Source organism: Chiroxiphia lanceolata, chromosome 4, assembly GCF_009829145.1.
Source record: "Chiroxiphia lanceolata isolate bChiLan1 chromosome 4, bChiLan1.pri, whole genome shotgun sequence".
NCBI lineage: Eukaryota > Metazoa > Chordata > Aves > Passeriformes > Pipridae > Chiroxiphia > Chiroxiphia lanceolata.
This window is the reverse complement of record NC_045640.1, coordinates 10,126,312-10,145,026: the sequence shown is the minus strand read 5'-3', so window position 1 is coordinate 10,145,026 and position 18,715 is coordinate 10,126,312. Positions and strand designations below refer to the sequence as shown.

Genomic DNA, 18,715 nt, shown 5'->3' with positions numbered 1-18,715 from the left:
TTTCTTATAAAAGAAAAGAAATAACCTTACCTCTCCACTAAAGAGTCTGTGAAAGAAGCCTCTCTTTGGTTTAGGAGACCTCTCTCTGTCTGGTGACACAGTACCATCAGTTTCATATGCATTGATATCTTCAAAGCATCCCGTTTCAATCATCTTTGAAACATATGAAATATAAATGAAATGTCCACACAAGCCTCTCAAACAAGTTCCATGTATTATCTGTTTACTCTGGCTGGGTACTCCTGACACTTTTAAATTCATCAGCCAAACTACAGCACTCACAGAGCTCCACAAAGGAGGCACAAAGCCGACACGGGCTCTCCCTGTGCACTCAACAAACTAAAGAGTAGCAATGAGAGACTATCACACAGGGAAGTACTCAGGTGCTCTCTTGTTTTGGTTGCATTCTTGCCTTTCTTCTGCCTATGATGCAATAAGCAGAAGTTTTTAGAACCAGAAACTGATTTTCCTTTCGTGCATTCTGCTCACATCAGAGCAGTCTAGCCTAACACATGTAATATCTCTATACCCTGAACTGAATTAATAAACATGACACGGGGAAGAAAACCAGGTATAATGAAGATGGGTCTCTGGAGAGAAGAAAGGGATTTTGAAATAATCTTTGTCTGTATACACAGAAAATAAAAGAAATAAACCCACAATCACTGGGTGCAGAAAGGACAGCAGGTGAATGCCAAAATGTAACCAACAGGTAGGGTCAGAAGGGGGGGAGTGGCTAATGCCCACATCTAGTTGGCATTTGTCTGTGAATGCCACTGGCACACATCTGTCAAAACAGCATGGAGCCAGATGAATACACCTCGTAGAAGGGAGAGAGGGCATAAAGAGAAATAGGAAGAAATGCACTCTGCTTTTAGCATAAACCATGACATTAATACAGTCATGGGAGGGCAAATGGAATTCTTAAAAGACCAAGTGCAAAGATTTGGGGGAAGGTTCAGTAACATGAATTAAAATAAAAAATAAGCACAAATGTACAATGAAGTCTGCACAGTTATTCCTTGAAGAGAAGGAATTGCCATCACCAGAATTCCACAACTATTTCCAACTTTACCTCGCTATGCTGGGTTATTAAGCTCCAGTGCATTTTTTCATGACTAGATCATATTCTGAAGTTCAGAATTACAACATAGCATAGGAAATATCTATTTCTCCAAGGTTCATTTCTTCTTAGTGAAGACTTTCTATGTCAAATGACACCTTTTCAAATCTCCTTCTTAATGTAACACAAAAAAGCAAAAGGAAAACAAAAGGGAATGTACCTTTTTTCTCCAAATTGTTTGAGAAATTGCTCATCTTTTGTGTTCAAGCTTTAAATAAAATCAATCATACTGGGAAAGAAACTACACCTCTAGAATTCAAGACAATACTAATTTCAACTAACACCTTATAATAGGGGGAAGGCAGTCATAACCACTGTGATTTTAAAGATTTGTTATTGAGTGCTCTTGCTGAAATGGTAAAGAGGATTTGAACTGCATGAAGAGGTAGTAAAATTCTAGTATTCTATGCAGAATACTCGAATAGTCATTCACTAGGCACATGAAAAAGCTCTAAGAGAAAAGTCTGACTCAACTGATATTCAATTGTTTGTTTTGAAACCTTGGAAAGGTGAGTCTGCAATTCTGTATTACTGTGTCACTTGAATCCTCTATTGATACACAGCCACTATATACAAAAAACTTGCACTGTGCCTATTTGCTTCTGAACACTTGGAAGAGCATTCCATCTCTCTCCTGTGAACAGCAATACTGAATAACATGTGACAGAAGAACAAGGAAAAGGTGGTCCTGCTGAAGTTAAACACTGTTCTGAACACTGTATCTATGATGACATGATGTCAGACTCTATCTATGAAAATTTACCATAGATCTCAGTTTTTAGCAAGCTGCTTATGTTTTGGGAAAAACTTTCTTTTTGAAGTCTTTAAGCAAGGAAGTCTAAAGCAGAAACTTCATTACATCTTGAAGAGAAAATCAATACTAATTATATCCTTTATTAAATCCTCTATATTGTTGTACTAAGGAAAATAATCTTTTAAGAAATATACATTACCTCATTTTGCCAAGGGATGGAGACACAACCCGTAACAAACTTGGAATAGAAGTCATCATCTGTAGTATCCAGGTTCACTCCTTTTACTGTTGAGAACTGCTCTATGTCCAGGACATCTTTACAATATACAGCACGTGGCTGCAGTACAAGACAAGATTGATTCATTAAAGTTTTGGGGTTGGGTATTTTTTGGTTGGGTTTTGTTTTTCTATATGAGCAAAAAGGGAGTGAAATACCTGCAATTTTATATTTCACAGTGCTGATCCCCAAATTACACTGTGCTACAAAGCAGAAATATGAAAACTTAAAAGAATCTCATGACAAGGCACCTGAACAATTTCATCCATCCTGCAAGTAACGGAAAGGAAGTATCAAAACCTTCCCTGGATTTCTTAACGGTTGTCATAGTTCATTCATCTTCTGTCACCCTCCTTTCAACTCCAGAGTATTTTCTTCAAGTATATTTCTCATTTGTTCTGCATCTGAACTATGGAAGTGGACTTTGCAGCTGATTTCTTAGTCCTTAAAAGCTCCCTAGAGAAATGCCACTATTGTAAATAGTGATCTCAGATGAAACGATACAAAAAAATTAGCTCTTAATAGCTACAGTGGCATTCTCCTGCCAATTTAACTAATTTTAAAGGTTTCTCTGGGATCATATGATTGCTGACATAGAATTATGACAGTTCTTGCCTTTTTAGATACTAATCAAATCTGTCTCACCTACTTACATCTGGCAAGAATGGAGGTTCTAACATGTTTGCTTCCAGCCTCTTGAAGTTAATGTTCCTGAAAATAGGATGTTGCTTTACAACAGCAGCTCCATCTTCAGTGCAACCCAGTCGCTCCCCTGGATTTTTAGCAAGTAACTGCAAAGACATGGGAAAAAAAGCTGATACATGATATAATCCCACAATTAAAAAAATTCTACATACCATGTCTTTCAATAAGTTTATTTTGCTACTTGGCCTTTTATTAGATAAAATTTATCAAGTATCAAAACAAACTGGAAGTCCAAATGACAACATTGTGGGAACAAATATATTTTCAGTAGACAAAAGAATCCCTGAAAGCAGACCATTTGAAGATTATACCCACAGTTATATGAGAATATTTTAATTGATGCTACGCTGAGTAGATTTTACAGTACAGATGCTTCAGTAGACTTTTCTTTCAGGAAATATAGACTAACTTTTTTCCAATGGGCTTAAGTAATGCACATATTTTGCATAAACTAGTACAGAAAGCTTTCTGTATAAATTTAAGATCAGGTAAGACAAAAAAAAGCTCTTATTTTGTAGATACTCTTTTAGGTGAGCAAACTAGCCACTTCTTCCCATGCTGTATCCAAGCTGAGCTGTTGTACTCCATCTATAATTACATGTGGTCCTAACAGTACTGGACCATTTCAATCATGTGATGAAAAATCAATTTATGCAGCTTTCCCTTCTGAATGAAGACATTAAAACAGTGTAGTTGATCTCTTTAAAAGGATTAGAAATTTAATTTTCAAACCTCTACATCTCTTCACCCACCATCCTGCAGATGGATTTTGCCTCCTCTGAGAACTTGTCTGAATATGTTTCCTGGTCTTCCTTTACTCTCCGGTCAATCTCATCCCGTTTGACCCTTTCCTTATGCTTCCTGAATGGAGACTGTCCTTCAATCATTTCATAAATCAAGCAGCCAAGACCCCACCAATCCGGACTGAATGTATACTTTTCATTTTTGAGCACTTCTGGAGCTACAAAACAAAACCAAACACACATCCATGACATTTCACTTTAAATTGACTAATAAAATATCGGAAAAACTCTCAGTTACCCTTCTGGCTCTGTGCAGAGATGTTTGTGTAGCTTCTCTGCACTTTGAAGAAATGTTAATTTTTACAGTAAGGACTCTGTTTGTATCCAAGAGAAGAACTAAAATTCTTTAATGCTTAAGTCCAGTATTGTTTACAAACTAAGAATAAGTTTTTCCAAAGCTTGGAAAGAAATGTATTGTCACAGTAATCCACCTGCTTACCTGTGATGCTAAATCTCTTTGAATCTTAGAAAAAAATTAGGTGCTTTCTTGAAGTTCTACCTAAAGCTAGAATTTTCAGTTAAGTTTTCAAGTTTATCAGTAGGCTTAAAATTGACTACTAACATCTACCACGTTCTTCTTCTCATAACATGTCTAGTAAGTAATCCAGGCCAAATACAGTTCTCTGGACAAGTCACTGTTATATTGACGGGAGCAAATTTTCTGGTAAAATGTAACAAGCAAAGGATACTTTACATACCCATGTAACCCACGGTCCCAACTCGACCTCTGACCGTTTCTCCTTCTGGAATCTGCACAGCTAATCCAAGGTCTGAAATTCTGATATGACCTATTTATGTTAAAATAAATTATAAATAGTCAGCAAATAATACAGGGTCATCACTGAAAAAATTTCCATACAACACTTCATAAAAAAACCCACCCCAAAATATCAAAAACATTCATATACTCATATCACTAAGTTTATTTAACTTAAGTAGAAAGGAGTGATGTTTTATTATTATTAAGCTCCTCCTTAAATATGTAAAGAAAAAGAGGCATAGATCTAACTGATTTCCTGAAGGTCATACATAAAAAATTTGCTGTTGAGCACTCTAATTCCTAGCTTTGGCATAGGTTGCTGCTCTAGGACAAATGCAAGTGATGACTGCTCGTTTCAGATTCTGTACCTATGCATCAGACACTTGTATTTTTCCATTCTGTACTCCCACCACAAAAACTTAGCTGACTTCCTAATAAAGCTTCAAAATTTCCTTAACTTACTCCAAATGTGAGAAGACTGTAGCCTGTACTGAGACACCCAGTTTTCCTCTCACAGAGTACTCTAATAATGCCAAGCATGAGTACTCAGAATTGCTATTCCCACTCCCACCCCAAAACAAAAGCAGCTGAGTCAATAACCTACTTAGAATTATTTATATGTACATGTCATATAGTAGGATTTTCCCTTCTCATGAATCACTCCTAAGTAGATAACAGCTTCTACCTCACTTTATCAGCCAAACTTCTCAAGCTGATTACTGTCTCTATTAGTCACACATTTACACCAGTACCTACGATGTAGAAATCACATGGTGGAATACTGATTTCTCATGACCAGCACTGCTCAGATAGGGAACCAGTCCAAGAAGGGCAGTGGGAATAAATTCACCCCACCCTCCCTCAAATTCCCATGGACAGATACCATTCTTTCTTGGACAGACTCAGGAACTGTTTCAACCACATTTAAGACATTTCAAGGTAAGACATTTTACTGTAAAAATGCATAAGGTACTTCCTTAATAAAAATATACAAGTTTAGACAGAAGAAAGGACAATTATATTTTCAATTTTAAAGGAAAATATTGCCAATCATCTATAGCAGAAAAAAGATCCATTGGGGAAAAAGAAAAAAACCCCACACATTTATACTACTGGTTCTAACAGACAGGGATACTGTCATTTACAGAAATACCCAAATTTATGGAATGATTCAGGTTGGAAGGGACTTCAGAAGGTCTCTAGTACAACATTCTGAGCAAGCAGCCAGCCCAAAGCATGCAAGGCTTTTTAAACTCTTGTTTAGAGTGGACACTGCGTCACCTCTCTGGGCAGCCTATTCCAATGCCCAAGTGTCTTTGTGCATACATGCTCTGGAATTCAAAAATCTCTACAGCATCAATATAAGTTAACAGCATATTAATTTCTGATTTACACATGACAGATAACCAAGGGATGAAGAGAGAGAGAGTAGAGAAAGTCAAGTGCCTCTCTGTATACTGGTTGGAAATAACGCTCCGGAGCACCAAATGCCATTTTAAACACATTCAGATGCTCTTCTGTTCTCTGACATCTGATGAACCCCTTCTCAAGTGCACGATCTGAGCTCCTGAAGCGACTTTCTAATTAGTCTCCTCTGCTCCTTGGAACTGGATCAAAATATCCCTGGCAGAGAGAGAGCATTCTAATGCAGTCCTGCAAGGCTACATTTTTCCTCAAAGAAGCTGTCAGCTTTTGCAAGACACTACTGGAGAGAAAAATTAAAGAATGCATTTGATGTCTAGCAAACCTTTAGGTCTTGGAAAGGGACTTCTCCCAAGCATCATCTTTCTTGAAATTTATCAGTCAGAACATGCTGACTTTAAAAAAAAATACTGTGTTAATGACTTCAAGAACAGTTTTTCCTTAACTAAAATGCTCAGCAGTTACAAGAACAAACTTGTAATATTCACCCACAGCTTGGGAGAGAATTGCTGCACATGTTCTACAGTCAATTCAAAAGATTCTGGTAATGACTTGCATACAAAGTCATTAAAGAAGATTAATTTGGCTTCTGAAAAACAAAAGACTACAAACATTTCATATTGTTTGTACTTCCTTGATTCTTTCCAGTCACATAAGCACTAGTGACCATGAGAACTCCTTTAGTTGAAATCTTACAAACAGAAATGCTTCAGATTTCTTTTCTTCTTACTGACTACACATTCTGGTTTACTAAGTAAAGTTCTGGCCCCACATCTAACAAACTGTGTTTCCATAGTTGAAGAAAAGACAAACAAAACAAATCCATGTAAAAGTTTTAGCCATCTTAAATCAAGAGAAGGAAGGAGAAAGAGGAGCAAATGGGAAAAAGTAGCCATTTTTTAACCCTTCAAACATCATCGTTGATCAAGTTTTTTCCCCTCTCTTCTAAAAAGCAAGGGAAGTTTTTTCATTGCTAATTAAAGTTAAGATTCCTTTCATCATGAGGAAATCCCTTTGATTTCTGGCACAGTATTAATTAGGAGGTGTAAATCTTTATTTCAAAATTAATTTTAATTTTTACATACCACAGTCATCAAGAAGTATATTCTCAGGCTTCAAGTCTCTACAAATCAAACAACAGAAATGTGAATTAAACAAAGGCAAAATTATTCGTCATCAAGTGCCACAAAGGCAACATAAGATTTCTTGGTTCTGATTGAAGCAACTTTTCCACCCACATACAAGAAAGAGTTGTGACGTTGATGGCCTGTAATACAAACAGTTTAATCAGAGAACTCCAGATCCACTTTCCCCCAGCTCTCTAATCCATTTACATTAACAAAAGCAATTTATGCTCCATGGATGAGAAACTTTCTCCACACAACTCTGAATCCTGATATGAAGGAACCACCAACTTACACCCAAATTTGTGCTCACAGGTGAAAGATATTTCTCCTCAGAATATCAGCAATACAACTCTCAAATTATAAAACACAGGTGTTCGCTGCAGTTTGATGCTGACCACTTGCTATATTCCACCCCAGGGTGTCAGAATATCAACAAAAATTCATATTCTCAAGACTAAGCACATCCATTCAAACTCCACTCCTTTAATTTGGATATGCAATTTCTAAAGGCTGGATGACTGCATCTAGCTAGGATTCTTTGCAATCAAATTTCTAGGAGTCTCTATCACTTTTCTGTAAGCATCAAGTTTCAAAAGCAACATTTTTTAGCTATTAAATGCTAGCAAAACTCAGGAAATAGTAAAAGAGCAATTAATTCAGTATTGGAGTTCTGCATCATATTGTGCATTTGTACTTTCAGAACAAAAGAAGAAACTCAATGGGATGTTTGGATTCCCCCACACACAATGAAAATTTGGGGAATCATTGAAGCTGAATCAGAAGCTGTTCAGAGGTTACTTATAGGATTCATCTTCTAGCAAATTCTATTGAGAACTTTTATACATACATACACATATAGGCATGAAATATATGCATAAAATATATAATGCACATTATTAATTATAATAATGTAGATAATCAGTTATAATGTATACTGTTAATGTATACTATATATACATATTTGTCCATCAGAAAGTATATGACTGCAATACAGTCTCTTAGATTTATTCCATCATAAATATCATAAAGCCAGAAATACAGAAGTAAAAACCAGTACTCGGCTAAAAAGTCAGTTATTATTGGAGTAGATTATTAAAAACAATATGTACATATATGGGTATACATATAACTGCGACAAGAACAGTTAATCTATACAAGCAGAAAAGACTGAATAATGTAAAAGAAGCAATTTTAGCAAGAATGATTCTAGAACTGACATTCTAAATGAGAGCAAAATGCACACATACAACTTGTTCACAAAGAAATCTATATACTTTTTTCCTTTTGTTCTGAAATATGTTTATTCATGTTAAAGTTTCATTATCTTATTAGATTAACTGTATGGAGAAGTCAGAAAGATACTCTGTTTCTAATGCTTTTAAGTCTATTCAACCCCCATAATGTTAATAATTTGATGTTAGATATGATACTACAATCTCAGAGAAATCAGGATAGATCAGAGTTTAAAAAACCCAAAAAATTAAAAACTCCACATCAGTATCAAAAAAGCAGAAGAAAATTCAGCTCAAACTTTAGGTAGAAACACATCTACTTTAAAGCACAAACTATATGCTCAATTTAACTCAAGTAAACAAGTTTAAAGATTTCCATCTCCAAAACGGCTGATTAAAGCCCAACCTAAAACCTAATACTCAATAGCAACATCTTCTGCTCAGTAGAACCTTATTGTGGTCTGACATGATTTTGGTTAGTCCATAGTAAAACTCATTTCCAGCCAAAATTCCATCTCTTTAATGCTATTAGTTTCTTGACCTAGCAGCACAAAGAAGGCAGCTTTTGGAAGCATTCAGCTACAAGTCCTAGTCCTTCCTGGGATGCCAGATTTGGGCTATCAGCCTTCTCCCTCTTCCCTTCCTACACCACAACAGAGGTTGAAATCTCACTTTCTGTTGGAATACACAGACACCCTGCACTGGATGACCAAACTCAGAGTGAGAGGTGGCAATGTAATTCTATCAACAGAGGCAGCAGCTTTCCCTTATGAATCAGAGAAAGGCTGGATGACTGCAAAGCTCACAAAACTAAGAAGTTTGTTAACAAACTTGAATAAAATTCTGTATTTTAATTTGGACTAGACAAGCACTAGTCTACTTATGCCACAGCTAACACCAGCCTTCCTACAGAGAAAACTTCTAGAGAGAAACCCTTCCTGGATTTCACTGCACAGATGTCTGCTCTGAGCAGAGGCATGAGGCAGGCAAAGAGCTGCTTATCCACTACAGCTTCAACAGGTCTTTGAGCCTCATTTTTAGCTTCCAGGCATATTCAGTGGCACTGTGGGTATGTACATGGGTTTGTGAGGAAAATCTAGGTATTCAAGCAACTTATCTGATAAAACCACTACCATCCTTTAGGAGATGGATAACTCCTGCAGGGAAACTCCAGCAATTAAGTCCCTTTTGGAAAGCAGGCACTTGTTCCTCGCTCTGACTTATGTAAAACTGACTTAGCTTTAAGTATTACCAGACTTTAAATGCAGCAGATGGATGAATAGCTCCACTACTGCCTCTGTCTGTCTGTTTGTTTGTTTTTTTTAACATCAGCACCATATGGGAAGTCACAGATAGTTTCACAAGCTCCCATTGAACAAGCAAACCGGCTCAATTGCTGTCACCGGGCAGGGCAGGGTCCTCCTTCCAGTTCTACATCTGTTCTTTTAATCCAGTGGGAACCCCATAATAAAATGGCTCAACTGACTCCAGGGTCCTACAGACAGTCCTAACACCACTGCTGGAAATACAATAATAACTGGGAAAAAGACACAAGAAGTACACAGAAGAAAACCAGTATCAACGGAAAATTAGGGTATGTTTTTCCACTGTATGAGGCATTTTGCCACTGATGGCAGCAAATCCCAAATATAATACCTTTATAATACATTTTAACATGACTGACCTACACTAAAACTGCCATTTTAGATGGACAGACACAAAAACCCATTTTCAAGAAAATATTTTACCACAGTATGTTACAGAATTAAAATCCACCTTAACAGGTTAAGCTATTTGTCTAAAAAGAGTTAAATATCTTTTAAAGCTAGAAAACAAACACAGTAAGGTATTTTGAGATATGGCAACAAGAAAAAGAACTATTTCTAATTTCAGAGGAACAGCAAATATAAGAAAAACTTTCCTTCTGTATTTTCTTGTCCTGGAGAATGTAAAATACTAGTTACCGTAATTTTGAAAAATAAATCACGGAATCAATGAATATGTGCTTCATTATGTTCTCCCTTTCCACAACAACATTAAGACTGGAGGTTGCCACCATAACTTCTTTAGTGAGAATAAATAATTATGACAAATTTTCCCACCTCTTTGTTTTACTAAACATATTTAATCACTGTATTGCTGCTTAAATCTATTTCCATTAAAATGCAAGATAGAGAATTTTGATTGTGTAACACATCACTAATTGGTGACATTCTGAAGACTCCCAGGTATTATGATTAAATTTAAGACCTTCTTTTTCCTCTGAGTTTATAAATTCTTCAGTTTCCAACACAAGTACAGGTAACTGTCTCTCACTTCTTCATTTCGGTATGAGCAGAAGACTAAAAATAATGCTTCTAATTAAGAGACAATTTTACTCAGAACTGGTTGTGAAACCACTTTTTTCCATGCTCATAAATTTAAGCTAATGTGATTTCTTAATAATTGGAAACTGATTATATAATAGCACCAAACAGGGCAGAGATCTAGCCATCAAGACTGCTCCAGAAGAAAGCATGACCACTCCAAGATCTGGAATCAAAGACAGAAAACACTAGGATTTGACATATGTGTTTGAAGGTCTTCTTGTAGGCAAATAGCTAAAAAGTTGGGCTTAAACAGGAGGGCTGTGGTTTGGGGGTTTTGGTTTTGTTTGGAGTTTTCTGTTGTTGTTGTTTCGTATTTTAAACAAACAGTTTTGTTTTCACTTGGGCAATGTGAAATGACCTACTTGTAGCCGATCAGATCTTTCATCTGAGCTTCCCTCCTACATCTGTGCCAAAACACACCGTGTGACATCGCAAGATTGGCCAAATTCTCTAGGGAACCACATCCAACCACCAACAGAAGCCTGATTTACTCTGTGGTTCTGCTGCTTTCTGCTCTGTGTGTGTGTGTTGGTCTTCTGTATTGGGGAGGGAAAAGACTAAGACTCACTATATTAAGTTAGACTTTAGATCTTCTTTGAAAGAATTCGTACTAGGTATTACAAAGTAGGAATATAAAGAAAGCATTCTTGGTCCACCATGAAGTTTGTTTTGCTTGTTCTGTAATATTGATGCATACCAGGGGTTAAATGATGTATGTACAGAAAACAGCAGTAAGATCATACAATCTCAATTACAATGCAGAAAGCTTCTGATAGTTTAATTAATTCAAAAGCAATAATGTGTTTATTGGAGGAACCTGAAATAAAAACAGAAGAAGTTTTTCATATGGACTATGACTATCATTTTACCCTCATGATCACAACATGCAATGCAGTCAGGGATTTCTATAGCCTTCTGTGAACTACTTTGGATTGGGCAGGAGTACAATCCCATATTCCTAAAACTTACTTGAATTAAAAATTAATTTGCTTCATAAAGCATAACTTATTTTCATTTTTCAAACAAACCTTGAATCAATTTTATAATATTTTAAAACGTATCAAGCATCCAGACCTAAATTAACAGTAAGAAGACAAATAAGATCAGTAATTCTGAAGGACATGCCACGAAAAGGACAAGAATTTTTTTTTGCTTCTTTTACTGTGAACTTGTTCTAGTGGAAAACAATTAATACATTCAGTGCTGAACAGACATGGAAAGGTACCAGTGACTGCAGATAATACTCACCTGTAAACAATTCTCTCCCTCTGCAAATCTTCCAGGCCACAGCACAGTTCTGCAGCATAGAAAATAGCCCTTTCTTCATCAAAGCCAGGATTTCCCATGTTATATATGTGAAACTTCAGATCCCCTCCATTCATTATGGTTAATACTAAACACAGGGCATCTTTCGTTTCGTACGTATAGGATAAACTAACCTAAAAATGGGGCAGGGCGAGAAGGGGACCATTAGTCATTCACAGACTCCAAAACAATTTATAGCTCTTTTTTTCCAATACAATCAATATGTGAATCCCTTTTTTAAAACAAAAATAAAAAAACAGGCAAGTAGAAAATCACTCCTGCAGAGAACTTGAAGACACAAAGGAATACAGACTAATTGCCTGTATAGACAAACCCTACACCACCAGACAAAAACTTATGAAAATCTGTTTAGACACCATAGAGCTCCATCCAGAAAATTAGTTATTGATGATGCCCCTCAGCTGCACATTACCTGTATTACTCTTTGTCCAGACAACATGCCCATTTACTTATTTTATCAGTACCTCAGGAATTTTGCATTGCCAAACCATCTTCCTGAACTTCTACAAGACTCAAAATTGCCCTACATTAAAGAAACTCAAGAAATTATTTAAGATCAAATGTGTAGTTTCTATCTCTAACCCTCCAAGTGACTGCATATTTATTGAAAACTTGTCAAGAGTAAAGACTCAGTACAGTTCTTTATAGTCTTTCTTCTCCCTGTATTTGGAATGTGGTGCTGATAGGCAAGGAAGAATACAGGATTTTTTCAGGTTTTAGGTAAAAGTTTTAAAGTGGATTTAAACTTTTAAAGTAAACCTGTGAACTCAAAAAACCCACCCCACTTTAACACAATGTAATATATTACAAAATTTAACATATGCTGTTGAAGTTACAAATTCATTTTCAATAGAAAAGGCTCAGCTCTGCTGATGATTATCTGCCAGGATCTTCAAAATTACCTACAAAGATAACCTAACTCGTACTAAGAGCAATGGAATTCAAACATATACTTAGCTTTCATTAGGTAAGCTAGCTGGGTTAAAATCAGTAGGATTTTTTTTTTTTACTCAATAAATATATTTTAAATGCAATACAAGTAAATAATGGCCCTAATTCAGTAATAGGTCCAAACTCTTCGTTTGGAAGCATAATCGAACACTAATTAAGAAAACGAAATAAATACAGAAATCAGCTACTTGGGGCAAGGATTCCTATTTGGAGTTTTCATTGATATGTCCAGCTATTAATGACTTTACTTGTGATACAGGCATGACAAATTATCTACCCGCTCCCAAGCCAGTATTACTGCAGATCTGAGATCCACATCTTTCCTGTTGCACCAAAAAAAACCCCATTGAATAGCAAGTGAAAAATAACTCGTGCTCAATTCTATAAACTGATTTCAATTTTGACTTTGATCAATTATTGATTTAGAGTATTTACATATGCTGAAAAAAATGTCATTCAAAAATAGAAGTTTCACTGTTATAGTAATTCATGGATCAATTCAGGTACTTTCTGGATTCAGTTTCAATCAATTCAAGCCCAGAAGCCTTGTGCAAAAATAACATTAGCATATTTATACAAAAGCATAATTTGCAATAGTTTAAAATATTAATGTATCTGGCCAGCAGGTTCTTACTTTTTCTTTTAGCTGGCAGTATTGTATGGGATTTTTTTTAATACATAAAGCTTATCGGAAAATACATACATACATTTTTATACATATATATTTATAAATAACTTTCACTATCCTCTGAAACAGGTACTTCAAAATCCTCTCTCAACAGCAACACAAAATTTATCAGTAAATGGATTTAAAACCAAAGCAGAATGCATTTTAAATTAACATTTAGATGACAACATTTCAATTAAAAAGTAAACATTACCTGGGATAAATTTTACTTGGTATATCTTTGCTCATTCTAAGTTATTTCACTGCTTAGTAATTAGAGCTACTAAGAGACCATAATACACATAATAGCATCAGGTTAAAGTATTAAAACTAAGATTTTCATTCCATGGAATTTCTATTAAAAAGTTGATTGTTTCACATCCAAGACACCTCTTTAAGCCTTAGCACACAGCAAAGCAATATAATCTGAATCAATATACAATTAAAATGTCATGTTTATCTTGGAATAAGCATAGAGTAACAAACGCTACAAAAATACCCAAGGATATAGAAACTCACTATTAAACAGAGGACAAAGTTTTCGGTGGCATCAGCATGCTGAAATACACTAAATGTTCTGGCTGTAAGTGAGAAAAAAAGCAGGCAGACTGAAACCAATTCAATATTAGATAAAAAAAGTCCTCTGAACAGAACTACCCACAATAACACATAAAACATACTTATTATTGTATCAAGATTTTTCTCACAGTCATGCGATCTCTAAATCATTAAAAAATGAGTCTTGTGCCCATAAGGTCCTGGAAGAAACTGAACGAAAATAAATAGAGACACATTTCTGAAAATAAGATCAGAAGTAGATACTTACTACAAACCTACTATTCACTTTTTCTAGAAATTCTTTTTTCATTTAGAGGCCATTGATTCTCCTTTCCTCTTCTTTATTCTCTTTTTTTCTAGCTTTTTACAAGCATACATTTTTCCTGTTGCCCGTACTTGACAGGCACACACCTGAAAAAGAAGGATGGTGTGTCAGAGATGCTAGGGACTTATTTAGAGTTTTTATTTTAAAGAATTTTTAAATAATTTCATTTTCTTTTCAAACTCTTTCAAGTTCTCAGAAAATGATGATCTGTAAGCATCAATACAGAGCTTTCACTCATGAAACAACTTTAAAGGGTCACAAATGTTGGAACAGAATAGAAGAAGTGATTATACAGAGGCAAACCCATTTCTGTTGGGGTTGAATAATTCAGGAAAACTGTGGATCTTGTGTTAGTGAAACAACTGACTGTGATAACAGTGTGTGTCTAGACAAGCAGGACAGAGGACAAATATCCACATCATAATCAAACAGGTGAAAGATTATGGTAATTTAGTAACCCTACTTCCCCTTCAATATAGGGTTCTGGTTAAAATACACAGGGGAGGAAAAAGTTCCATTAATTATAAATAGAATTAATAAAATCTATAGATTTTATTTTAGGTTCATAAATATTCTATATAATTATTAAATACAAACTAAATTTTCACTGCCAAATGAAATTTCTAAATAGAAGCAACTGTTGTCAGTCAGTGGAAGTTTTCTCCAACTTTGTGCACAACCCACAATTCTGAAACTAACACATTAAAAGAAAACAGTTCAGACTGACAACAGTTTGCCAGGTGACGTGTCAAATGTAGATTGATGGAGACAAGACTTAAACAGCCTCTCCTCTGTATTAACCTTTCTTTTTTTCTTAGGAACTGCCTCACAGAAAGATACTTCTATACTCACCTCTCCAAATCCACCTTTGCCTAGGACTCGGTAATGCCTAAACGTGTGTTTGGTTACTGGTTGCCTGATTAACAGAAAGAAACAATTACTGCAACAGAAATCACAAACGCCAGTAATCCCCTCCCCATCCCGAGGTCTGTCTTGATTTTCTCCTTTCTGTTCTATGACATATTCTGAACAAATGTTGCCTTTGCCTCATGAAGACAGCACTGTAATAAGCTGAATTTCAAACGAAAAGGGGTGCTCTGTTTAGAAACGTGGGCTCCCTCATGTGGTCACCAGATACCCCCAACAGCAGGAAGAAGAGTTGGTCAGCTTGGCCCTTTGTGTTTACAGTTAGAGCCTTATGTGTTCTCATCACAGATAATTTCTCATGTCCTGCTGCTCCCTTAGCTGCAGTAGGCTGACATGCATTGCAATCACACCATGCTTACAATGTAGCATCTAAAAGATAAACCACTTCTCATTTTACCTTGCTTTTTCAAAAAAGAAAGAGTTGTGCTATGCAAGAGCAGTTCAAGAGTTGAATTATTAAGGTGTTGATGTAGTGGAAGAAGAACAGGTAACTGGAGGCAGTAGAGCTGTTAACCATTCTATGCTAAAACTCTCCCAAATGTGTCAGAGCAGGGCTATTCCATGGTAGTGGGTTTTTCTGCATTCTGTTTCAAATGAGTATTCATTGTTAATGCAGGTTTTTTCTCAGGACAACACATGGAGGTTCATTTAGTAGAGAATTTGAAGAACTTCTCTAGTTCTCTTACTGGTTTCTGCTACCAATTCAGTAAAATAAAGACATTGGGTATTGGAATTTACAACAAAAATAATGCTCAAGCACCTTAATGTTTGAATATGTGATCACATTACCCACAGGGCTGAACTGGAATCACTTTGTAGCTATCTTAGCCTTCTGAAAGAGTCTAGACACTTAGTATTGATTTAAAGCCCAAAACTAGATTCTAAAATATATATAAATCTTACCATCTTGTAAGTACTAGATCTGTCTCTGTACTGCCCTAAAAAACTGATTAGTTATCCAAGCATCCAGTGGATTATAAAACTAGATTAATCTGCTTATTAACCACCAATTAGACAAGGTTGAAACTAAGGATGGGAGCATTCCCAAGCAATATTGGTATTCCATTGCACACTTGACAGCCAAACATATATTTATATGATAATGAATTTCCATTTACCCAATACAAATTTACCACTTAAACACTACCAGACAGATAGTTCCATTGGAGTACTGGTTCTCTTGCTGTCCCATCAACATCATCCTTTACATCTTTTCTTCCAGATCACAATTTCTTAGACAGGCAGAGTCATTCATTAGAGCTTTACAGCATTTCTAGCATAACAAGCAGAATTTGTCTCAAAGCAAAACTAAATTATAATGCAAACATTATAATAAACTTACTTTTCCAGCCATTTCCACTGTAAAGAAACGGGAAAAATACACACTTTCTTGGTAAGCTTCAAAAGGTCTTTTGCTTAGGTATTCATGGACAATTCTAGCAGGAAATAAACAGAAAAATAAAACCCATCTTATTCTGAAAAAAAAAACAATGAAGCAGGAGATGCTATCAATCTACCAACATATATTCAAACCCACCCAAATATCAGCCTCTCGGCAGCTATTTTACGCATGAATGACCTCACAAATATGATGTCTGAAAGTATCTAAAAGGTTTCACACATTCTTTGGAGAGTGGTAAATGAAATTTTATTCTAGGATTCGAAATTGAAGTACTAAATGCCATATCCATACCTGAACACCAGGCACCTTATCATTCCCTTAAATGAAACCACCAAGATGGAGGAAACAATTAATTCAACCTGTATAAAGGTATTTACCACAGAGAGGAAAGGGGATGACCTACATGAGATACTCCGTTTGAGACATGTTTCACTAGGTCTTCTCACACATCCCTTTCAACCTTTTAATCTCAGGTTGTTATAAAGCATGCTTATTTTGTTGTCAGGGAGATGACCCAAGCAGTGACAAAACATGAAGCAATCCTTCAGACATGATCAAGCATGCCTTGAAGAACCAGAAATATGAGAAACATAAAGGCTTCAAAAGACATGTAACACTCGTAAACATGTATCATCCCTCCAAGAAAAGCCTCCCTGCTACTACGGTGTGAAATCCTAGTCCACGACTTCAGAACAAAACCAAGTTGTATTCTTTACTGTTAACTATCACAAGAGATCCTCTAGTCAGTCATCTCAGTGGAACATAACTGTTGGCCTCAGTTCAACCTGTTTTCAAGAACCTTAAACTGTGTAAAATTGTTTTCAGAAACGATTTCAGTTCCAGTTTACAACTTCACATTTCAATGAGTACCTTCATTATGGAAAGAAGTCACTCAAAAGGTAAGAATATAATAAGAAAAACACTATTTAACTTAACAGAATACCTGGTAGCAGACACCAGTGTGATTTTATGCAAAAATAGCATTAAAGAAAAAGCTCAGCAAAAGTCAAACATCTAAATCACATCTGAAGGAAACCTAGCTCTCTGATAAATCTGTTCCAAATTTCTTACCTATGCTCATTTCAGAGACCAAATACTTCTGGGTGTAACAACTTCATCTTCCATTTTTCTTAGAAACACACGAATTTCTCTCGTGATACTCAAACTTAGCACTAGGCATTTTTAACTTACCTAGTACAGTCCATAAAAAGATCCTTAGAAGGGTTCTTTTCCAGTCTTGCTTTACATTCATTTACTGTTTCCTGAGGTATTTCTGGCAAGTGTGCTGCAGACTTGACATAATAAAAAGAAAGAAAAGCAACAATTACAGCAATTTTCTAAATCAATGGAAAAAGTTTTGTATTCAACATGAAATAAAATCTTAATACAGGAAAAGAAATGGTTTGACTAACAAGAAAAATCAAGAAAGTCATATTTGAGCAAAGTTTTATTTATTCCCTATTACAGAAAAATGTATTGAAAGCTATTCCAGCTATTTACTACTTCAGTATCTGGGAAAACAAACTTGGCAATAAGTCAAATTTCTTTTTCTTTCCATAAGTCTACCACCACAAAAACAAGTCATCTATTTCCCTGGGCAAGATGAAAAAAAGGAGAAAGAAACATAAACACAAGTTGGGAAACTATTTCAAACCAGACCAAAGAAATCTGGGGGGGAGGGATGTTTTGCAAAAAACTGCATGTGACTTATGGTACTACCAAAGAAATTCTCGGCAGAGATGTAGCAAATTAGGTTTTATCTGCTTTTGAGGCATCTTCAAGACTTTCTTTTGTATAAGATGACCAGAGAAATAGAAGGAACATCTATTCATAGAAAGCAAATGTCTAATTATATACCCACAGAAAAGCTTCAGCTGGATATCAAAAAAGAGACTCTTAATAAATGCAAAAAATCAGCTATTAATTATCACCATGGAAAATAAAAAACCAGAATGCTCCAGAAGAAAAGAGCATTTCACTTTACAAA

The 18,715-nt window shown here is 35.6% G+C and overlaps 1 protein-coding gene across 1 annotated transcript in view; it reads right to left on the bottom strand.

Moving 5' to 3' along the window:
• Positions 1-18,715, bottom strand: part of GRK4 (G protein-coupled receptor kinase 4) — a 40,346-nt gene that overhangs the window by 5,925 nt on the left and 15,706 nt on the right. The window contains 13 exon segments of the mRNA XM_032686319.1: positions 31-153; positions 2,077-2,214; positions 2,808-2,945; positions 3,612-3,820; positions 4,361-4,450; positions 6,930-6,967; positions 11,821-12,011; positions 14,343-14,381; positions 14,384-14,485; positions 15,252-15,315; positions 16,669-16,691; positions 16,693-16,762; positions 17,920-18,020. Of these exon segments, the coding sequence (XP_032542210.1) occupies positions 31-153; positions 2,077-2,214; positions 2,808-2,945; positions 3,612-3,820; positions 4,361-4,450; positions 6,930-6,967; positions 11,821-12,011; positions 14,343-14,381; positions 14,384-14,485; positions 15,252-15,315; positions 16,669-16,691; positions 16,693-16,762; positions 17,920-18,020 (1,326 nt within the window).